The sequence below is a fragment of the Salvelinus sp. IW2-2015 genome, linkage group LG1 (assembly GCF_002910315.2).
Source record: "Salvelinus sp. IW2-2015 linkage group LG1, ASM291031v2, whole genome shotgun sequence".
NCBI classification, from domain to species: Eukaryota; Metazoa; Chordata; class Actinopteri; order Salmoniformes; family Salmonidae; genus Salvelinus; species Salvelinus sp. IW2-2015.
This window is the reverse complement of record NC_036838.1, coordinates 5189574-5211548: the sequence shown is the minus strand read 5'-3', so window position 1 is coordinate 5211548 and position 21975 is coordinate 5189574. Positions and strand designations below refer to the sequence as shown.

The following is a 21975-nucleotide window of genomic DNA, read 5'->3' as shown; positions in this document are numbered from 1 at the left end:
TGGAACGAGTGGCCTTGACACTGACAAGTGATGTTCTCACACCTACATAATGTCTGTTCATATAGGGGAAATTCAGACTTGAGATTAGCGTGGGTAAAATGAACTTTATTCCTATTTTAATGCACTTTTCTTTCTATGGTATTCTAATCTTGAACTTAAGCATGGGGGAAATGCCAGTGAAAGCAAGGTAGGCATTTAGGTTGGAGATTTTTTTAAATGGAGGTGTGGCTGCTTGTCCATATTCTGAAGACTTAATTCCACCACCTTTATACGCAACCATGAATAAGGTCAAGAGAACTTGCCGGTTTCAAGTGGAAAAATCGACTTATTTTTCGGATATAAATGACAATCTCCATGTCCTAATTAAATCAACTGATATAAGACCTATGGATAAGGGGATTGTAAATATAGGATAAATGACCATTGTTATAGATCTATTTTACTTGGAGATTAATGTGAATCTAGTCATGGCAGGAGACTGACATGACAGGCAGGGCTATTTATGCCCCTTTCCTACAGTGGAGTATGAAATGCTGTGTCATTATGCAGAATCTTTATTGTATGTTGTAGGTACCACCCCAAAGCCGTAAACACGGGCACCCTCATAGATATCATCCTAACCAACTTGCCCTCTAAATACACCTCTGCTGTTTTCAACCAAGATCCCAGCGATCACTGCCTCATTGCCTGCATCCGTAATGGGTCAGCGGTCAAACGACCTCCACTCATCACTGTCAAACGCTCCCTGAAACACTTCAGCGAGTAGGCCTTTCTAATCGACCTGGCCCGGGTATCCTGGAAGGATATTGATCTCGTCCCGTCAGTAGAGGATGCCTGGTTATTTTTTTTTAAATGCCTTCCTCACCATATTAAATAAGCATGTCCCATTCAAGAAATTTAGAACCAGGAACAGATATAGCCCTTGGTTCTCTCCAGACCTGACTGCCCTTAACCAACACAAAAACATCCTATGGCGTTCTGCATTAGCATCGAACAGCCCCTGTGATATGCAACTTTTCAGGGAAGCTAGAAACCAATATACACAGACAGTTAGAAAAGCCAAGGCTAGCTTTTTCAAGCAGAAATTTGCTTCCTGCAACACAAACTCAAAAAAGTTCTGGGACACTGTAAAGTCCATGGAGAATAAGAACACCTCCTCCCAGCTGCCCACTGCACTGAGGATAGGGAACACTGTCACCACCGATAAATCCACTATAATTGAGAATTTCAATAAGCATTTTTCTACGGCTGGCCATGCTTATGACCTGGCTACCCCTACCCCGGTCAACAGCACTACACCACCCCCACAGCAACTCGCCCACGCCTTCCCCATTTCTCCTTCTCCCAAATCCAGTCAGCTGATGTTCTGAAAGAGCTGCAAAATCTGGACCCCTACAAATCAGCCGGGCTAGACAATCTGGACCCTTTCTTTCTAAAATGATCTGCCGAAATTGTTGCAACCCCTATTACTAGCCTGTTCAACCTCTCTTTCGTGTCGTCTGAGATTTCCAAAGATTGGAAAGCAGCTGCGGTCATCCCCTTCTTCAAAGGGGGGGACACTCTTGACCCAAACTGCTACAGACCTATATCTATCCTACCCTGCCTTTTTCTAAGGTCTTTGAAAGCCAAGTCAACAAACAGATCACCGACCATTTCGAATCCCACCATAACTTCTTCACTATGCAATCTGGTTTCAGAGCTGGTCATGGGTGCACCTCAGCCACGCTCAAGGTCCTAAACGATATCTTAACCGCCATCGATAAGTAAACAATACTGTGCAGCCGTATTCATTGACCTGGCCAAGGCTTTCGACTCTGTCAATCACCACATCCTCATCGGCAGACTCGATAGCCTTGGTTTCTCAAATGATTGCCTCGCCTGGTTCAKCAACTACTTCTCRGATAGAGTTCAGTGTGTSAWATCYGAGGGCCTGTTGTCCYYGCCTCTGGCAGTCTCTATGGGGGTGCCATAGGGTTCAATTCTTGGGCCGACTCTTCTCTGTATACATCAATGATGTCGCTCTTGCTGCTGGTGAGTCTCTGATCCACCTCTACGCAGACGACACCATTCTGTATAGTTCTGGCCATTCTTTGGACACTGTGTTAACAACCCTCCAGACGAGCTTCAATGCCATACAACTCTCCTTCCGTGGCCTCCGATTGCTCTTAAATACAAGTAAAACTAAATGCATGCTCTTCAACCGATCGCTGCCTGCACCTGCCCGCCCGTCCAACATCACTACTCTGGACGGTTCTGACTTAGAATATGTGGACAACTACAAATACCTAGGTGTCTGGTTAGACTGTAAACTTTCCTTCCAGACTCACATCAAAAGTTAAATCTAGAATTGGCTTCCTATTTCGCAACAAAGCATCCTTCACTCATGCTGCCAAACATACCCTTGTAAAACTGACCATCCTACCGATCCTCGACTTCGGCGATGTCATTTACAAAATAGCCTCCAATACCCTACTCAATAAATTGGATGCAGTCTATCACAGTGCCATCTGTTTTGTCACCAAAGCCCCATATACTACCTACCACTGCAACCTGTACGCTCTCGTTGGCTGGCCCTCGCTTCATACTCGTCGCCAAACCCACTGGCTCCAGGTCATCTACAAGACCCTGCTAGGTAAAGTCCCCCCTTATCTCAGCTCGCTGGTCACCATAGCAGCATCCACCTGTAGCACGCGCTCCAGCAGGTATATCTCTCTGGTCACCCCCAAAACCAATTCTTCCTTTGGCCGCCTCTCCTTCCAGTTCTCTGCTGCCAATGACTGGAACGAACTACAACAATCTCAAACTGGAAACACTTATCTCCCTCACTAGCTTTAAGCACCAGCTGTCAGAGCAGCTCACAGATTACTGCACCTGTACATAGCCCATCTATAACTTAGCCCAAACAACTACCTCTCCCCCTACTGTATTTATTTATCTATTTTGCTCCTTTGCACCCCATTATTTCTATCTCTACTTTGCACATTCTTCCACTGCAAATCTACCATTCCAGTGTTTTACTTGCGATATTGTATTTACTTCGCCACCATGGCCTTTTTTTTGCCTTCACCTCTCTTATCTCACCTCATTTGCTCACATTGTCTATAGACTTATTTTTCTACTGTATTATTGACTGTGTTTGTTTTACTCCATGTGTAACTCTGTGTTGTTGTATGTGTCGAACTGCTTCAGGTCGCAATTGTAAATGAGGACTTGTTCTCAACTTGCCTACCTGGTTAAATACAGGTGAAATAAAAATAAATAGATAAAATAAAGTATGGCCTTGTAATTTGTAGGGATTGAGACGTAAACCAAATTGGATGACAAGGAAAGTCGCGTCAAATGTAACCTTTTGTGCTCCCTAGAATGTTTTAATCATATTACTTTTCCTGTTACCTTCAATTTAATTTGTAGACATTAGCATATGTTAAATATTCTAAGCCACAATCGGTAGTGACCATAAGTAATAACCTGGTAGGGCAATATTTTAACAGACAGTTTAGTGTTTGTTCCCTACATATGTATCATTCCATTACATCATTTGATTTAACAAATCCAAATTGTAGTAAAAATCAAATCGGGACCTATAGGCTTATTAATCATTATGGCGCTCAAACTGTTACTTTGAAGACTTTGCACTTGCCATCACAGTTTCATGATCAATGCAGGCAATTATGGTATATGTATTATACCCTACTAATTCTCTATATTATATAGGCAATAGACTTCCAACATTACCATGGATGAACTGAATGTGGCAACATTCAGAATGAATCAAACCACCTTGTGCCTTAAGGCTATTTTTCCATGAAATAAATAATGGGTACTGAACAGAGACAAATATGCATATGATTTCATGGCCATCTTTCTATATTCTGAACCATTCTCCATAGTCTACATTCAAGGCTTGCGCTGATCAAACTCAAATGAAAAGATAACTTACTTAAAGGGATAGTTTTAGAGAAATAGAAAATCAAATCCCATGGGGTTTAATTCAAATGTATTCAGTGTGCCCTCTGGAACCACGCCCACAACCCACCTTATACGCCTCCATACGTACGTCTGAATACCAACTACTGAGAAGTGCATAGGGACGGCGTACAATTCCTAATTATGAATCCGCCCCATTCATGCTACTTGGCCTTGTAAACTTAGGATGTCTTTTTAACAGGTCTGATTTGTTTATTAGTATGGTAGTTTAGTGGCAAAGGGAACTTTCAACGCCCTCTGGTGTTCAAAAAGCGTAAAAGGTTAGCTCAATAACCTAAAAACCAGACTAACAGGGCATTTACAGTACATTTAAATAAATCATTCAACATTGTTAAAAACGGTACGGGAGACAAATCCTGCATAGCATTAAAAGGAAGAGGGGAAAAAATCTTGTCCTGGCATGACATTCATAATTAGTGTTGCATCCAATTTTCACAATGGTCCCGTTTGGCTGTGAAAGACAATTTACTAAACTACTCATCTTTACCACATGACAAAATCAAAACGACAGCACACAAAATACACAGTGAGGGAGTCATTTTTTTGTTTTGTTTTTAACATTCTTAAATAATCAAGTATTTAAAACAATCGAGGAGTAGGACTCAGATCCGTGGGTTTTAGAGACTTTAGAGTTTGTTTTTAGCAGCCGAAGGAAAGTTAGCGGTAGGTAGCTATAGATTGCTAGCTCGTTAGCGGGGTCAGTGCTGACAGCTGGTGTTGTACTGGAAGGAAGCCATCTGCACGCGACCCCGTAACCTTTGGACCTCCAGGCCGTGGAAGTAGTCGTCGTCGTCGTCCTGGACGATAATCTTCTGCAGCTCGCCTATCTCCCTCTCCATCTTGGAGCGCAGCTCTCGCTTCATCTTCTGAAGGGCCTGCAGAGAGAAACGCTTTATTATCCTGACCCAATACTGTAGGACGTAGTAGTCACATGCTGAACCCTGAAGAAGTTCACTTGTCAAGTATCTCAAATCTCCCCAAAATTTGCAGACAAAGTACAGGCATATGTAGTAAATTGTGTCTACATTAGCATGCATTTACCTTTTCTTGGGCCTTCTTCCGTACTTGGATATCCTGTCGCTCTATAGCGAGAGTCTCAGCCAACAATGAAAACTGAAAGAGTGCAGAACAGCGTGGAATTAGCTTTCAGCTGTCCCGTTCTTTCAGACGTAGGAACGGAGAAGATCAGGAAGCCGTTTCTTGGTCTTACTCTCCTACTACATCTGTGAGGTACGCGTGCGTGTTAATATGAAAGAGGGTCGTGTGTTGGTCCTACCTGGTCCTTGTAATAGTTCTCCATAGACTGGATCTGGTCTCTGTGTTTGTTCTGGTGCTCCTGGCGCTGCTCCTTGGCGTAGGCCCTCTGCTCTCGGAGACGAGCCTTCTGCACCTCCAAGCCCTCCTCAAACACCTGCTTAAACATCTGGAACACAACACACACATAGTGTTATACAGCCAATTAATAACCACTAAACAAACCACCGTATCGTTACATGTGTTTGTATAGTCATTGTGTTCATGACCTGTTTACTTTTGACTTTATTTTACAATAGAACTTATTACATGACAATTGTGTAAAATCTTCCCTTCAAAAAATACATGGATGGAGAATGGAAAGTACTGTGAAGCGTTGAAACATGAAATTCTAGGAGCATCTAAACCGTGTTGGGTATCGAGGCGTAGCATGGCGTCACTAACTGACCCTCTCCTCTTTCGTGCGGGCCCTCATCATGCGCGCGCGGAGCTGGACGTGGTAGTCACCGTGGTACTTCTTGGCCCGGGCGATCTGCTGCCTCTGCTCCTTCAGACGGTTCTGAGTCGACTTCTGTTGCTGGATACGCTCCTTAAAATCCCTCTGGAGGGGGAGAGGAGCGAGACGGCTGTACAGTTAGAGGGGCTGTTTGTATTATTGCTTGGTGTGTGTGTCTGTGTGTGTGTTTGAGAATGTGTGAGAGACATAAGACTGGTAATATATGTGTGTGTGTGTGTGTGTGTGTGTCTAGCCTACATGTATGCTGAAGCTCGTGCATGTTTTGACCGGCTCACCAGGCGTCTGTTGTGTTCTTGCTCTTTGCGGATGATCTCCCCCAGCAGGTTGTGTCTCCTCTGAGCCTCTTCCACCTGGAGAGAGAAATATTGACGAGTTAACGGGAGGAGATCGAGGTGGAAAGGTTGCAATGGTGAACCCTGGTCTCTGGGGGTCATTATAGGGTCTTCGCCCAATCACAGGCTCCGCACTTAGACATCTGTTTTAACGTTACAGACAGGTAGGAGACTTGCAGAGATCCAACTGGCAAGCCAAGCTAAGCTAAACCCTCCCAGTTCGCCCTGTGGTTTATATGGTGGATAGTGTGTTATAGCGCCCCCACCTGGCTGGTGAGTTTAGTGCGTGGCCCCTGCCTCTGGTTGTCCAGGGAGAGGGAGGCGTTGAGGCGGTCCACCTGGCCCAGCTGCTGCTGCCACATCCTGCCCAGGGCGTGGGGCGAGAGGTGCAGGTGGGGGAACTCCTCCAGGAGCAGGGGGAGCAGGTCGTTGTCCTTCACCTTCACTGGAAAACGGGGGAGAGGGAGAGCGAGAAGCACAAACAGTTAATATAGAGGGACAAATCCATACCGTGAACTTAGACTAATGCGCAAATCCATATCAAGCTCTTTCTCCTAAGGCATATGTATAGGATGGAATAGATAGCCAAGTAGGCATCCTCCATATTAGTTTCACCGAGGCCAATGCTGCGTTTTTAGTTCAGGGCAAATTAAGGAGAGGAAGCCACTTTGTACAGTACTTAGATTAGATTGAGTTGATACTGACTCCAGCTTGGGGGTCTTACTTGGTGGGGCTCTCCTGGTTTTGTCCTGTCGTCTGCGGCCCGGAGTTGGTTGTCTGGTCCTGGGGGAGCGGTGTTGGGCTGCTGTGGTGTACACTTGGGACGGTTTGAGGGCTCGGGGAACATCTCTCAGTATGGCCTCTCTGTATTCCCTCTCCTACAGGGCAGAATCAAACATAGAACGTCTGCTGTAGATAATATTGGGGGGGACAGTCTTTCTATCACAGTCTCTGCCGGAGGGCTACTGTAAACACAGTCACATGGTGTCTAATGCACACACCTCCCCAGGGCTACAATGGGTAGGTCTGATGCAGTTTACACACACACCACTCTCTCTCTCTCTCTCTCTCACCGCCTCCTGTGCTCTGGTTCGTTCCTTGGCCATAGCAGCCCGTTCTCTGTCCTCGTACACTTTCAGCTCCTCCTCATAGGCTTTTTCCAGCTAGAGAGAGATGTGTACACACCAACTACGTTAGACCGTTCAACTTGTCTCTTTTAAAAGGTGACAATCTTTATACTGAATATGGCAATTCCCTCTGACCTGGCTGTGTTTGTGTGGTAGATGGAGTTCTTGTCGGCCCGTACGGGCGGCGTGTCTCTGTGCGACCCCTCCGCTCACCGCCTCTCTCATGGCGCCCTCTAGCTGACCTGAGAGGGAGCGACGGGCCCGGGGAGGGGAGGGGGACAGGGAGCGGGTACAGGGAGCTGTGGGGGCTCGCGGCGTACCTGGGAGAAGGGTCAGAGGTTAAAGGTTAAAGCCYAGGAAATGTTAAAATCATAGAGTTGGTCAATAATGACTTATTATAGTTCTACATTCAGGCGAGTCAACTGTGTTGTTGGAGAGGTGTGGTGCATCTCAGAGTAGGAGTGCTGATCTAGGATCTGCCCATACAAATCGTATTCCTTATGATCTAAAAGGCTAAACTGATCCTAGATCTGAGATGCTGTATGAACACGGCCCCTGATGTGATTGAAGAGGTGGAGTGTATGTACCTGTTGGCCTCCTCGGGGGCCTGCGACACTCCATGACGCTGTCACTGTGGTGGGACTGTTTGTCCTCCTCTTTGACCTCGTCGGGCTCTCCGCTCTCTCCTAGCGCTCTCTTTAACATCTGACGAGTGGAAACACACACGTTAAATCGAGATGTACATTGCTGCGATGCTGGGGGTGACACAATCCCAGGTCCCGACGCCTTAGTTTTTCCCCCACACACACAATTTAATGGTCAGCCGTGGCGCATGCAAAGCGAAAGCACGTCGGGTGGGAAGGTTCTCCCGGTGAACGGGATTGTAAGGCATCCGACACGCGGTTAGACTGCTCCGAACGCGTCCCGTATCCCCGCGATGTAAATATAGCTTGACACACACAGTCACTGGGACTAACCAGTAAGGTCCACAATGACAAGCGCGTCACTCACACGAGTGTACCACTCACCAGGTCCAGCTCCTCTAGGCGTCGGGACAGCTTCTCAGACATGTGGTGCAGCTCCTGTTCTGCCTTCCTGTTTCTCTGTCTACGCCAGGAGAGAGGCTCCTCACAATTCTCCTCCTCTAGTACCCTGCTACTGCTGACCGGAGAGAGGGGGACAGAGAGAGGGAGGGGGAAAGGGGGGCAAAAGGTAGAAAGAGAGGAAGAGCAGAGACAGAAAGGGCGAGGCAGGGAGGTGAATGTTAGATTGAGTGGCAGTGTGTAGGACCTCTGTGTGTAACTAACTTATGTTCATGTACATTGCTTTTCTCGCTATGCATCTACAATGCTATTCTAACCACCTCCCATTGTGTTGTTCTTACCTGATCCCCGTCCGCCCCCTGTGAGCCCGACTGTCCTGCTGCGTGTAGGTCTCTTCCTCAACTTCCTCAGTGTCCAGTGGTGCCCTGTCCTTCAGCTCATCCTGCAGGGTGAGGAAATGAATGTCTGGCTGTGTCCGGAATAGAACCCTCCTGGGCCCCACACTGGTAGGCTATAGAGAAAGAGAGAAATTTGCGAAATATTCAAACAATTTAGTCATGAATTAGCTGTAAATTGGACATGCATTAGCAAATAATTAGATTGGAATTAGGCATGATGTAGACTTGAATTAGTCCTAATTTGAGGCATTGTAACTACAACAGTGTAGAGGGCGAGTGGTTTGTTATGCCTTACCTCCGGCTGCTCCTTGGCCTCCTCTAGCCTGACCTTGGTTTGACTGGACACAGACTTCTCACTCTCGACTACAAATGAAAAGCATGGAGGAGTAAGATCAATCAATCAAATTGATACATGGTTTTGAGGTGCTACACGTTTATTTCTGATGCATTGAACGTTGTGCAAAAATACGTCAGTTCAATGGCTACAGCCGTGCTGTTCAGAGCAGTCCGTTCTGTGTCCTCACCAGGTGAGTGGTTGTGGGCTGGCGAGCGCACTCCATTGGTAACTGTGTCAGCCACTGGCCTTGGGGACTGAGAGAGAGAGAGAGAGAGAGAGAGAGGGTCATTCATTAGTCAGAGAAAAGGGGACAGAGACAAAGGGGTGGATGCATTTCCACTTAGTGGGGGAGGGGGAAGAATTCACACTCAAATCACACTGTGATAAAAGAGAACCCAGCAAGAGTAGGAGTCTCAGAGGCTAGCTAGCGGATGCTAACGACATATCACACAAGAGATGCCTGACGTTAACTACCGCTACCAGTATAAACCATTGAAATACCAGTGTCACGGGTAGTCTAGCGGTTAAGGTCGCTGGTTCGAATCCCCAATCTGTCAATGTGCCCTTGAGAAAGACACCTAATCCTAATTGCGCCTGTAAGTCTGCTAAATGACTAAACTGTAAAGCAATGCTAAGAGAATACAGTAGTAGTAGTAGTACACTGCCTTATTGCAGTGAATTCGAACGAGACACAGAAAGAATAGCAGTAGTGTGTGCAGGTCATTTTGGGTAAAAAAAATGATTTTATTTCATCCATACAACAGCTCCTTACAATCACCCACAATGGTATGTGAGCTCATGGGGTATGGGTATATATAAAAACTTAGCAAATTTTTTTGACGAAAACAAATAACTTCACAGATCTTCATTGTAAAGGGTTTAAACACAGTTTCCCATGCTTGTTCAATGAACCATAAACAATTAATGAACATGCGCCTGTGGAACGGTCGTTAAGACACTAACAACTTACAGACGGTAGGCAATTAAGGTCACAGTTATGAAAACTTAGGACACTAAAGAGGCCTTTCTACTGACTCTGAAAAACACCAAAAGAAAGATGCCCAGGGTCCCTGCTCATCTGCGTGAACGTGCCTTAGGCATGCTGCAAGGAGGTATGAGGACTGCAGATGTGGCCAGGGCAATAGATTGCAATGTCCGTACTGTGAGACGCCTAAGACAGCGCTACAGGGAGACAGGATGGACAGCTGATTGTCCTCGCAGTGGCAGACCACGTGTAACAACACCTGCACAGGATCGGTACATCCGAACATCACACCTGCGGGACAGGTACAGGACGGCAACAACTGCCCAAGTTACACCATCAGTGCTCAGACTGTCCGCAATAGGTTGAGAGAGGCTGTAAGGCAGGTCCTCACCAGACATCACCGGCAACAAAGTCGCCTATGGGCACAAACCCACCGTCGCTGGACCAGACAGGACTGACAAAAAGTGCTCTTTACTGACGAGTCACAGCTTTGTCTCACCAGGGGTGATGGTCAGATTCGCGTTTATCATCGAATGCATGAGCGTTACACCGAGGCCTGTACTCTGAAGCGGGATCGATTTGGAGGTGGAGGGTCCGCCATGGTATGGGGCGGTGTGTCACAGCATCATCGGACTGAGCTTGTTGTCATTGCAGGCAATCTCAACGCTGTGCGTTACAGGGAAGACACCCTCACGTGGTACCCTTCCTGCAGGCTCATCCTGACATGACCCTCCAGCATGACAATGCCACCAGCCATACTGCTTGTTCTGTGCGTGATTTCCTGCAAGACAGGAATGTCAGTGTTCTGCCATGGCCAGCGAAGAGCCCGGATCTCAATCCCATCGAGCACGTCTGGGACCTGTTGGATCGGAGGGTCAGGGCTAGGGCCATTCCCCCCAGAAATGTCTGGGAACTTGCAGGTGCCTTGTTGGAAGAGTGGGGTAACATCTCACAGCAAGAACTGGCAAATCTGGTGTTGTCCATGAGGAGGAGATGCACTGCAGTACTTAATGCAGCTGGTGGCCACACCAGATACTGATTGTTACTTTTGATTTTGACCCCCCCTTTGTTCAGGGAAACATTATTCAATTTCTGTTAGTCACATGTCTGTGGAACTTGTTCAGTTTGTGTCTCAGTTGTTGAATCTTGTTATGTACATAAAAATATTTACACATGTTAAGTTTGCTGAAAATAAATGCAGTTGACAGTGAGAGGACGTTTCTTTTTTTGCTGAGATGGATATATCTATCTATCTATATCCTGACTAACTGACTGGGCCTAGATCTTTGGTTGCGTCACTGGTCTGTTCCACTGATGCAGTCTTTCTTCCCAGTGGAGAGACTAGAAGGTGGAAACATTACATTCCTTCTAGGGTGGAAACTTGTGTTGGGTGGGGACATATGGCCCTGGGTCATATTGTAAATGACATGGGAATGTAGAACTGGTTCTCAGTCCGGTCTCTCCAACTCTAGATCCACTGCTGTCCAATTTCTCAGTCATAGTATTGGCTAGTCTTCAGACATAGCGAGTACCAGTTGGTAATGGAATAACAAGTGGAAAGTATTTGCCCCTGGTAGCGTGTCTGGACTTGCCAGAGGCATACAGGTGGGATGTGACGTGATTCCCAGGTTAGGAGGTGTTGCCACCAGTAAACAGAGAGGAAGAACGCATTGGAAAAGTGACTCCTGTGATGAGTCTCGTGGCCATTTTGGATGAGTCGGCATGAGTCAGCAACAGCTCATCCTTTGTCAGAGGAGGAAGGAAGCTACAGTTCTATAAACTGTACTTGGCTGAGGTCACTTCAGAACGTGTTTCAGAACACAGTCGTTTGCTGAGAGCTTTGAAAAACTGATTACAATGTGTCTTCGGAAAGTTGATACTGTGTTAAAAAGCGTCATTTGAATGGACTCAGCATGGATATATTTGACTAGATGGACATACCTCTGAGGTGCCAGCGGGTGCCCCCTGCTCCACTGCGGCCCCGCTGCCGAGCCCGTTGGCTGGGGGAGACTGGCTACCCGAGCGGGGAGCTCTGTCGGGCCTGTGGGGGGTGGTCTGGTAGGGGGGCTGCAGGGGGATGGCCGAGCGCAGGGGCTCCCTCAGTAGAGTGGCCTGGGTGCCTGGGGTTCCCGTGGTGCTGGGGCCCGGAGCTTGGGAAGAGGCTTCCACTGTTAGGGAGGGGTAAAATGTTAGAGGTGTAGATTTTGTAGGCAATGTATTGTAGGAGTATGTGTACACTGTTCAGTACTGTAGTTCCCATGGTTAACAGATGCTATGGCTATTCGTGTCATGTTATAATAGTGTTATGCAGGCTGTTTGAACAAAGGTTCAAGTAAAATATTATTTTTGTTTCTATACAATCAGATTTGCCTCAACTGGTTCACTGTTCTTTAAGTAGCCTACAGTTCTGAATTATTTTCTCAGATACGGTTCTGTACTCCTAGCTATCGATGCCTTGCCAATAACCCTGGCATTGTCTAGCGAATATACACAAGATCCATACAACGGAGCAAAGACAAGTATACGGGCCATTCATATTCTAACTAACTAAACCGTTGTTGAAGACAATCATTAAAACCAAAGGTGGGGACTCATGAGAAGGACTTCGTGGAAACTAAATGAGAGGACAGGGGCTTGTAAAAAGGAAAAGGTGACATAATCCTTTTTTATACTTCCACTTGAGGAAAAACCTACCCCCTGACCACATAACATTCCACACTGTCTCCATAAAGAATTCCATAGGAAAGAGAGCAAAAGACTGGAAAGACTGGATACCTCATCATCATCATGTGCTGTTTGATAAGCGAAAGGTGGATGAAGTTTGCTGACAACAACAATGGTAAGACTGATCACCGACAACGAGGCAGCCTATTTTATTTCACCTTTATTTAACCAGGTAGGCCAGTTGAGAACAAGTTCTCGTTTACAACTGCGACCTGACCAAGATAAAGCAAAGCAGTGCAACAAAAACAGAGTTACACATAAACAAACGTACAGTCAATAACACAATAGAAAAACCTATGTACAAAATCTATAGGGAGGATGTCAGAGACCTGGCGGTGTGGTGCAAGGACAACCTCTCTGAAAAGATTTGGCATGGGCCCTCAGATCCTCAAAACGTTATAAGGCTGCACCATTGAGAGCATCTTGACTGGCTGCATCACCGCTTGTTACACCAACTGCAAGACACCAGACCGCAAGGCGCTACAGAGGGTGGTGAGTCCTACCCAGTACATCACTGGGGCCGAGCTCCCTGCCATCCAGGACCTGTATACCAGGCGGTGTCGGACGAAGACCCCAAAAAATAGCTAATCAAATATCTACCAGGACTTCCTGCATTGACCTTTTTTTGCACCAACTCTCTTGTACCGACTCTACCCACACACACTCACACCCCAACACGCGCACACATGAACTGACGTCACACACACGTTGCTGCTACTGTCTATTATCTATCCTATTGCCAAGTCACTTGACCCCTACCTATATGTACATAGCTACCTCAATTAGCTACATCGCTAAATGCCTTGAGCAAGGCACTTAACCCCAATCCTGTAAGTCGCTCTGGATAAGGGCGTCTGAATGTCATGTAAATGTAATGACCTCGTACCCCTACACATCAACTCGGTACAGGTACTCCCTGTATATAGCCATGTTCTTTTTACTCGTTATTGTTATTCATTGGGTATGTATTCCTTGTGTTACTATTTCTATCTTTAACTCTGCATTGTTGGAAAAGGACCCGTTAGTAAGCATTTCACTGTTACTCTACACCGGTTGTGTACAAAGCATGTGACAAATAAAATGGGATTTGAGCCCAAATGTAAATACAGATAGACAGAGGAAAGCTTTTCCTTTTTCAGAATTCTATGCCATGGGCCAGGAACAAGCTCTTGGTTCCGCCTACCTTCTTGTTTGGCCGTGAACGTGCGGGCGGAGTCTCCCAGGAGGATAAGCTCATTGGTCGAGCCCGTCTCCTCTGCATTCCAAGAGTGGAGGGAATGTTTGCTGCTAGACTGGACGGCAGAGCTGGAAGATAAAAGAAACATCGTAAAGTTACCGATGTATCACTATCAAAGTAAATCAAAGGAAAGACCACGCAAACAGTTCAATGGAAGTGCATCGGTGTGTCTGGTTTGTGTGACACCAGTTAGTTAGAACAAGTACAACTTGCACTTATTCAAAACAATGCATCGGGTTTCCTGGTTTAGGAGCAGAGGTTTACCTCACCCACAATGACTCATTCAGCTTTGTTGACTTTCCAGCCAGCCTTTCTGTGCGACAGCCAACGGAACAGGCTGAGTAGACATAGTGATGTCACAGATGTTTGTATTCCGTGTCCAACCTTAGCATTCGCCATTACTGTTGACATTTGTGTTGTGCTCCCTGACTGGCTGTTGTGTCAATAGGATGAACCGACTTCACGTACACAATGATGACATTTGAAGTGGTCCTGTCTGGTGCAGTTGCTAGAGCATGACATTTGCAATGCCAGGGTGTTGGGATCGATTCCCAAGGCCACCCATATGAAAAATGTATGCATGCATGACTAAGTCGCTTTGGATAAAAGTGTCTGCTAAATGGCATATATAAGTGTCTTGTCTCGTGATGTGGTGTCTTTAGTTGTTTCAACAGAACTGGAAGCCTGCTTGAACACAGAACTGAATTTAAAACCATGGAAATATACAAAGAACCTGTAGCGTGGAATATCTTGAAAACACTCACTGCACACTAGAATACTGGGAGGATCTCTCCATTAGGGCCTCCTGTTCCTCTGTCTGGGGGACCACTGGCCCTGTAGGGAGGGGGGCATCCTCAACAGGAACACCGTTTGGTTCCTTGTCTGGAGGGAGGAAAGGGGGAGGGTTGAAGAAGATAAGGGTGATTACAGCGTGACGCAATGTGGTGAAGTTGACAGGCTCCTGCTGTGATGCAATGACGAAACGAACAAGCTACCAGTCGACTTTCAGACTACCAATCAGTCCGTAATTATACAAATATTTAAGTCACATTAAAAGGACTCGGTCAGAGTAGTAGAATAAGCACTCGGAACATAGCAATCCATAGACATTGGAGCTCATAGACAATGATCCAACCTCATTTCCGAAAGCTGAAGTGAAACAAGCAACTGCTCTAGCCATGTCATTGTGAAAGTGCATCGAAGAGTTCATCGAGTGTGACAGTAACATTATCTGTAGTGACTCATGCATAGCCTATCCCAGTAATTGGAAATATAAAGAGGTTTAAACTAGAGCCCGGCGATATGTTATTCTAGGTCCGATGGCGGTTTAGATTTTTGGGGGGGCACAAAATTTACTGATACCAATGTATCTGCCGATATACTGTTTTATGCCTGGAAAATTAAAAAGTGTAATTTCCCCACACTGTATTCGCATAAAATGCTACTCAAAAGAACAATTGTCCAAGAAATATGGTTCAAATGTCGATTTCTTACATTGTGAAATGAATGACAATGAGAATGGCTGCAAGTGTTAAGGTAAGCACGAGAGTCCCTTTTTTCATCCTATAGATTGAAAAATCAGTTATCGGTGGATTATCAGCCAATACTTCACAGCTCCTTTTGGACTCACGCCAAGTCACCAACCAGTGACAGTCAGTGACTCAGTGACACAAATAAGGTTTGAGGGAGATGGTGTGATATGAGATCAGGAAGAACAGGGGTGATATCAGGTCAGGAAGAACAGCTGTATGTTTAGGTATGTTTCCAGGCAGGTCTTCTGACTTCAATAAGACTTCCTGGTTAAATAAAGGTTAGCCTAAATATAACAGTTGAGAGTGTACATTTTTTGTCTACCTCCATTTTGCGACTCCTCTTCACTGATCTGCTCGGTGAGATACTCAAGCAGCCCGTCAAAGATCTCCAACAGGTTCTTGATGGACTCCTTGTCCCCTCGTACAATGTTCTCGCCTAGAGCCGGGGGGAAAACCCATTAGGACAAGCGATGAATCAGTGGAACTATAATCAACACCACATTGTTGTCCTTTTAATAGAACCAACTAGTCTGCATCTTTTTACGGTTAATTTTCCTAAACAAAGAGGGCTGTGTTTGCTCTGAACAAGGCTGTGCTTTGAAATCTAAAACAGCAATTTAACTTWTTTTTAACCAAATGCTGCAATTTCACTTGCGATTTGGAGCAAAACACTTGGGTTAACTGTTGGAATCATGGGAATAGAAAGTCTATTATAATTATATAGTTGGAATATAATAGTGGGCACTTTTAATACAATGTTGTTTGACATGACAACGAATGAAAATGCCAGGGAGGAGTTATTGTGACAGGGTAAAAACGAAATGTGTTGATAGGTGTTTCCTAGGGGACCCTATAATGTTTGGCTACATTGAATGTTCTCTTATTCTTGCTTTGCGTTTACCTCTTTAATTTAGAAGACACTGTTGCACAAACATGCTGATATAGCTCTACACAACCCCTGGTATTATCAGGATGTATAGCCAATTACGCATGCTCTTACTCAGTACATTTATTAGCTAGCTAACAATCAGCGGCTAACAAGATTTAGGAACAACGTGCTAAGAAAATACAAAACTAGCTGTTTGCAGATGTAAGAAACACAAGCTAATAGTGTAATTATAGAATGCTAGTAGATTTATATTAAGAAGCAAAGTGCCCACTGCATCGTTGTCATCAACAGTCTTTCATATTGACCATGCAGACTGAACGCAAGTGTCTCTTGTTTGACGAACATCAAATGCGCTCCTTGAGTTACAGGGGGCGTGGCTAGGTCTGTGTGGAAACCGACATAGAGTGGAGAGAGATGACTCAAGTAGAGAAGTAAACTATAAAAATGGACGTTACACGCTGCGTGTCACATTTAACAAACCAAACATTCAAATACCGGAATAGAAGGTAAAGTAAAAACCTAAACCGGTCCGTGCATCAATACCGGTATATCGCAAAACGGTATACCGCCCAGCCCTACATACGACTGCTAAATAGTTAGCTATTGGTTACTATTTAGTTATCTGCATTTACCCTTTTTGCACTAACTCTTTTGACTCATCACATACACTGCTGTTACTGTTTTACCTATCCTGTTGCCTAGTCACTTTATCCCTACCTATATGTACACATCTACCTCAATTACCTCGTATCCCTGCACAACAACTCAGTACTGGTACCCCATGTATATAGCCAAGTTATCATTACTTATTGTGTATTTATTCCTTATTTTTATTTTATTTCTCTCTGCATTGTTTGGAAGTAAGTATTTCACGGTTAGCCTACACCTGTTTACGAAGCATGTGACAAATAACATTTGACTTGATCAGATGATGAATGACTGAATAGCTAGTGAATACCTAGGGAATAAAGGAGTAGTTACTAGTTAATTAACTAGTGAATAGTGAGTCAAGAGTAAGAGCTGCTCACCTGTGATGTGTGAAAGGCTGATCTGAAGGTAATCCAGAGCCAGGGAGTCGATCACAGACTGGATGTTGTGGACATCATCCTCCTGACTGCTCGGGGCGGCGATGTAGTCTACACACACACACGGTTCCAAATCACAGCCTCTTGTGCACATTGGCAACTTACTAGCTCATTGACAAACACAGCCTTGTGTTGGCAGGTTTGACGATCATAAGTAGCACTGTGTGGCATTCTTGAAATTCTAAGAATAGTCTCCTCTAAAGCACTCAGTTGTTGGCCTAAACGGCATGCAGCGTAGAAGCTTTAAAAAAAATCTAAACATGAACTAACATGGGACAGTTGATAGGTCTCAAAAACACATAGTGCTCTTTTGGTGGGCATGTTTATTGTGTCATGTTTGGTGTAAACTTACCTGGGACTTTCTCCCCCAAGATAGCCTCATACAAAGCGGCAAAAACATTGGCATTACAGTCTGTCACCTTCTTCAGTCTTAGGTTAATGTGACACTTGCTAAGGATATCATTCGCCACGTCCACCCAATCTGTAAAAAGGGACATTACAAACATAATGCAGACCTTGAATTTATGAATAAAGTGCATAGTGTAGATCATACTTCTTGGAGCAGTTATGAACTAGGCTACATTAAAACTAAAAAGTGGCAGTAATAACGCCTCTCCTGAAAAAGCCAAACCTTGACCCGGAAAAATGTAAAACTACCGGCTTATATCGATTCTCCCATTCCTCTCAAAATGTTTTGACAAAGCTGTTGAGCAGAAACTCGCTGCCTTCCCGAAGCCAGATAATGTATTCAAAACGCTCCAGTCTGGTTGTATACCCCATCATAGTACTGAGACTGCATTGTGAAGGTGGTAAATTACCTTTTAATGGCATCAGACCAAGTATCTTTCCTCGTGCTCCTAGATCTTAGTGCCGCTTTTGACACAATCAATCAGCACATTATTTTGGAGAGATTGGAAACCCCAATTGGTTTACACGGACAAGTTTGTGTCTGGTTTAGATCTTATCTGTTGGAAAGATATCAGTTTGTCTCTGTGGGATGGTTTGTCCTCTGACAAATCAATGTAAGTTTCGGTGTTCCTCAAGATTCTGTTTTAGGACCACCATTGTTTTCATTATATATTCTATATTCTGTCTGTGTTTCAGACATAAGGAAGTGGATGGCGGCAAATGTTTTACTTTTAAACTTGGAAAAAACAGATGTTAGTTCTAGGACATCTGCTGTTTGATTTTACAATTAATCTTGATGGTTGTACAGTCGTCTCAAATAAAACTGTGAAGGACCTCTGCGTTACTCTGGACACCGATCTCTCTTTTGAGACGAACATATCAAGAATATTTCAAGGGCAGCTTCTTTCCATCTTCGTAACATTGCATAAATCTAACTTTTTGAAAAAAAATTATGCAGATAAGCTAATCCATGCTTTTGTCACTTCCAGTTTAAGACTACTATAATGCTCTACTCTCCGGCTAACCAGATAAAGCACCAAATAAACTTCAGTTAGTGTTAAATACAGCTGCTAGAATCTTGACTAGAACCAAATAATGTGATCATATTACTCCAATTCTAGCCTCTCTACACTGGCTTCCTGTTAACGTTAGGGCTGATTTCAAGGTTTTACTGTTAACCTACAAAGCATTACATGGACTTGCTACATGGACCTGCTCCTACCTACGGTCAAAAGTCACAGGCCTTCTTATTGTCCCTAGAATTTCTAAGCAAACAGCTGGAGGCAGGCTTTCTCCTAAAGAGCTCCATTTTTATGGAATGGTCTGCCTATCATTGTGAGCGACGCAGACTCTGTCTCGACCTTGAAGTCTTTACTTAAGACTCATCTTCAGGCCCTATGATTGAGTGTAGTCTGGCCCAGGGGTGTGAAGGTGAACGGCAAGGCACTGGAGTGACGAACCGCCTTGCTGTCCATGCCTGGCCGGCTCCCCTCTGGGATTCTCTGCCTCTGAAACTATTGGGGCTGTGTCACTGGCTTACTAGTGCTCTTCCATGCCGTCCCTAGGAGGGGTGCGTCACGTCGTGCGAGGCTTTTTCCGCTTTACTCAACTTGAGTGGGTTGAGTCACTAACGTGACCTTCCTGTCCGGTTTTGCACCCCCCTCGGGCTTGGGCCGTGGAGGAGATCTTTGTGGGCTATACTCGGCCTTGGCTCAGGGTAGTAAGTTAGTGGTCTGTTGATATCCCTCTAGTAGTGTGGGGGCTGTGCTATGGCAAAGTAGGTGGGATTATATCCTGCCTGGTTGGCCCTGTCCGGGGGTATCATGTCCAGTGTCCCCCGACCCAACCTCCATTATCTATGCTGCAATAGTCTATGTGTCGGGGGACTAGGGTCAGTCTGTCCTGTCTGGTGAAATTCTCCTATCTTATCTGGTGTTCTGTGTGAATTTAAGTAAATCTCCCCTCACGAACAACCTGAGCCCTAGGACACTGCCTCAGGACTACCTGGCCAAATGACTCCTAGCTGCCGCTGTCCCCAGTCCATGTGGTCGTGATGTTGCTCCAGCTTCAACTGTTCTGCCTGTGGCTATGGATCCCTAATCTGTTCAATTGACGTGCTACCTTGTCCCAGACCTGCTGTTTTTGACCCTTTCTCCAGAAGAAGACTGGCCACCCCTTTGAGCCTGGTTCCTCTCTAGGTTTCTTCCTAGGTATCTGCCTTTCTAGGGTGTTTTTCCCTTGCCACCGTGCTTCTACATCTGCATTGCTTACTGTTTGGGGTTTAGGCTGGGTTTCTGTATAAGCACTGTGTGACAACAGCTAATGTAAAAAAGGACTTTATAAATAAATGTGATTTGATTCAGTTTGTTGACAGACGTTGACAAAAATGCACAACAAAACTACTCAGTTGGTGGCAACCATCCCAACATGATTGTTGACATACTGGCGGGTAATTTGGGGGCATGCGCGGGCAGAAGACAGGCACAGTATGTTAGCTAACGTTAGAAATGTTAGCAACACCAACTACAGTGTGGTATGCCAGTTAACGTTAATACTAATGCAAAGAACACTACTGTAGTTGGCAAACTGACTATGTATGTTACAGTAGCTAGATAGCTAGGTTCGCGAAAAGTACTGAATAAGTCCTTAAATAGCCTAATATGTAGTTATTATCCTGATTGGTATCGCTAGCTACCAAACACAGTAACCACCAAGTTAGGTGCTATTTCTTCTTAGTTAATTTACTAACTAACAATCGTTAGCTTACCTCGCTCATCTTCTTGGGTTCCCATTCGGCATTAACTAGCAAGCTAGCCAGATTGCTAGCTGTGTGGTAGTCAGCCGAGCTGGCAACAACGAAAGTGAAGCAATTAGCAACAATACTGTCTCCCTTGACCTCTGAAAAGAAGAACTAGCATTGCTAGCTAGTAGCAGTACGTTTTCCAAATGTCGATGTTAGTCACTCACTGATTAACCTTCATAATGAGAACGGAAATTAAAAGGGTGCCGGCTGCCAACCAGAAAGTAATCGACATTTTAAAATGCAAGTGTTTTCTGATTGGGTGGTAAACGGTTTTCACTAGTTACCCTAGACACAAAGTCAAAATGTATATATTGTAAAAATTCATGAAAACTAAAATGTGCTTTTTGGTCTTAATTTGATGTTTGAGTCGGAAATGAGCTTAGCAGTGTGGTCAATGTTAGGGTTACGTTTAAAATCACATTTTAAGAAAATGCATTGTAGAAATAGGCGGGATTTATGACTTTGTGGCTGTGGTAACTAGTGACAACCATGGTAAACTGGCACTTTGTTTCCGGAAGTAGCTTATGAATGTTCGGGAAAATTGGTTCCTTGTACTCTTTTCTCTTTGTTCTAGTTAGTCCAGTTGACTCTTAAGTTATTTTACAAGATAGCACAGACAGACATTTAATAAATTAACCATAACAGTTATAAAAATATCACATGGTAGACAGGGTGTTCTCCCGAGTATCTGTCTTAAAGTAGTTCCCAGAGTTTCTAAACCCAGAGGCCCAACGTCGCGAGACTTCCGGGATGGCTAGCGAAACAGACCAAGCAGACCAGGACGGGGTTTGAGAAGTCATTAACTTTGTTTCCATTAACTTCTACACTCAAAGTTCGCATAGAAAATAGATGCGACAATTGCCTGCTAGGGTAGATTTAAACTTAAACTCCGCCATTTCCCGATTGCAAACATTCTAATAGTTCGCCTTATTTCAGTTTGTGACAAAATAAGCAGTCATTGTGTAGAGAATCATTGTACAACCAGGTGTGCTTGTCCAGAGTTACAATAAATATGTTTACTGTTGTGGGTACTTGAGGACCAGCGTTGGGAAACACTGATCTAAACTGCTGTAAAATATATTTCCCATAACCAAAAATATTGTGTTTTCAGCTTGTGTACGAAACTTAACAGGAAGCATAGAAATAGTTACATAGAACAAATCTACCGCTTCTTAGACTTGCTTTCAATGAAAATTAAATATATATATCTCAGCTGGATATAATGACACCACAAACTCCTACAGTGTCGAATAAAAATGTAGTGATTGAAGTGTTTACCCATTTAGGCAAATTGTGAATTGATAAATTGGAGGACAG

The 21975-nt window shown here is 44.7% G+C and overlaps 1 protein-coding gene across 2 annotated transcripts; it reads right to left on the bottom strand.

Moving 5' to 3' along the window:
* Positions 1-4138: 4138 nt before the first annotated feature.
* Positions 4139-21031, bottom strand: LOC111952362 (centrosomal protein of 95 kDa). 2 transcript variants are annotated; one of them, XM_023971074.2, is made up of 21 exons: positions 20623-21031; positions 17800-17928; positions 17391-17498; positions 15796-15909; positions 14706-14823; positions 13888-14009; positions 11922-12148; positions 9183-9249; positions 8954-9021; positions 8602-8771; positions 8246-8375; positions 7805-7922; positions 7353-7537; positions 7164-7253; positions 6815-6968; positions 6357-6535; positions 6034-6108; positions 5690-5842; positions 5264-5410; positions 5029-5100; positions 4139-4862 (listed from the first exon to the last, which is right to left on the bottom strand). In XM_023971074.2, the coding sequence occupies exons 1-21, from the start codon at positions 20645-20647 to the stop codon at positions 4686-4688; spliced, it is 2628 nt and encodes an 875-aa protein (XP_023826842.1). In that variant the 5' UTR covers positions 20648-21031; the 3' UTR covers positions 4139-4685. The 2 variants fall into 2 exon arrangements, with proteins under 2 accessions (XP_023826842.1, XP_023826758.1); XM_023970990.2 differs by having other exon boundaries at positions 8246-8378; positions 20623-21030.
* Between the last annotated feature and the right edge of the window lie 944 nt (positions 21032-21975).

What these genes read in the sequence shown, in the direction of transcription:
- LOC111952362 (XM_023970990.2), bottom strand. Translation starts at nt 20,647, where the DNA reads ATGGGAACCCAAGAAGATGAGCGAG. An exon ending in AACCCAAGAAGATGAGCGAG is followed by an intron (nt 17,929 to 20,622) that starts GTAAGCTAACGA and finishes CCCTTTTTACAG; the next exon opens with ATTGGGTGGACGTGGCGAAT. An exon ending in AGGGGGCGGACGGGGATCAG is followed by an intron (nt 8,379 to 8,601) that starts GTAAGAACAACA and finishes CTCTCCGGTCAG; the next exon opens with CAGTAGCAGGGTACTAGAGG.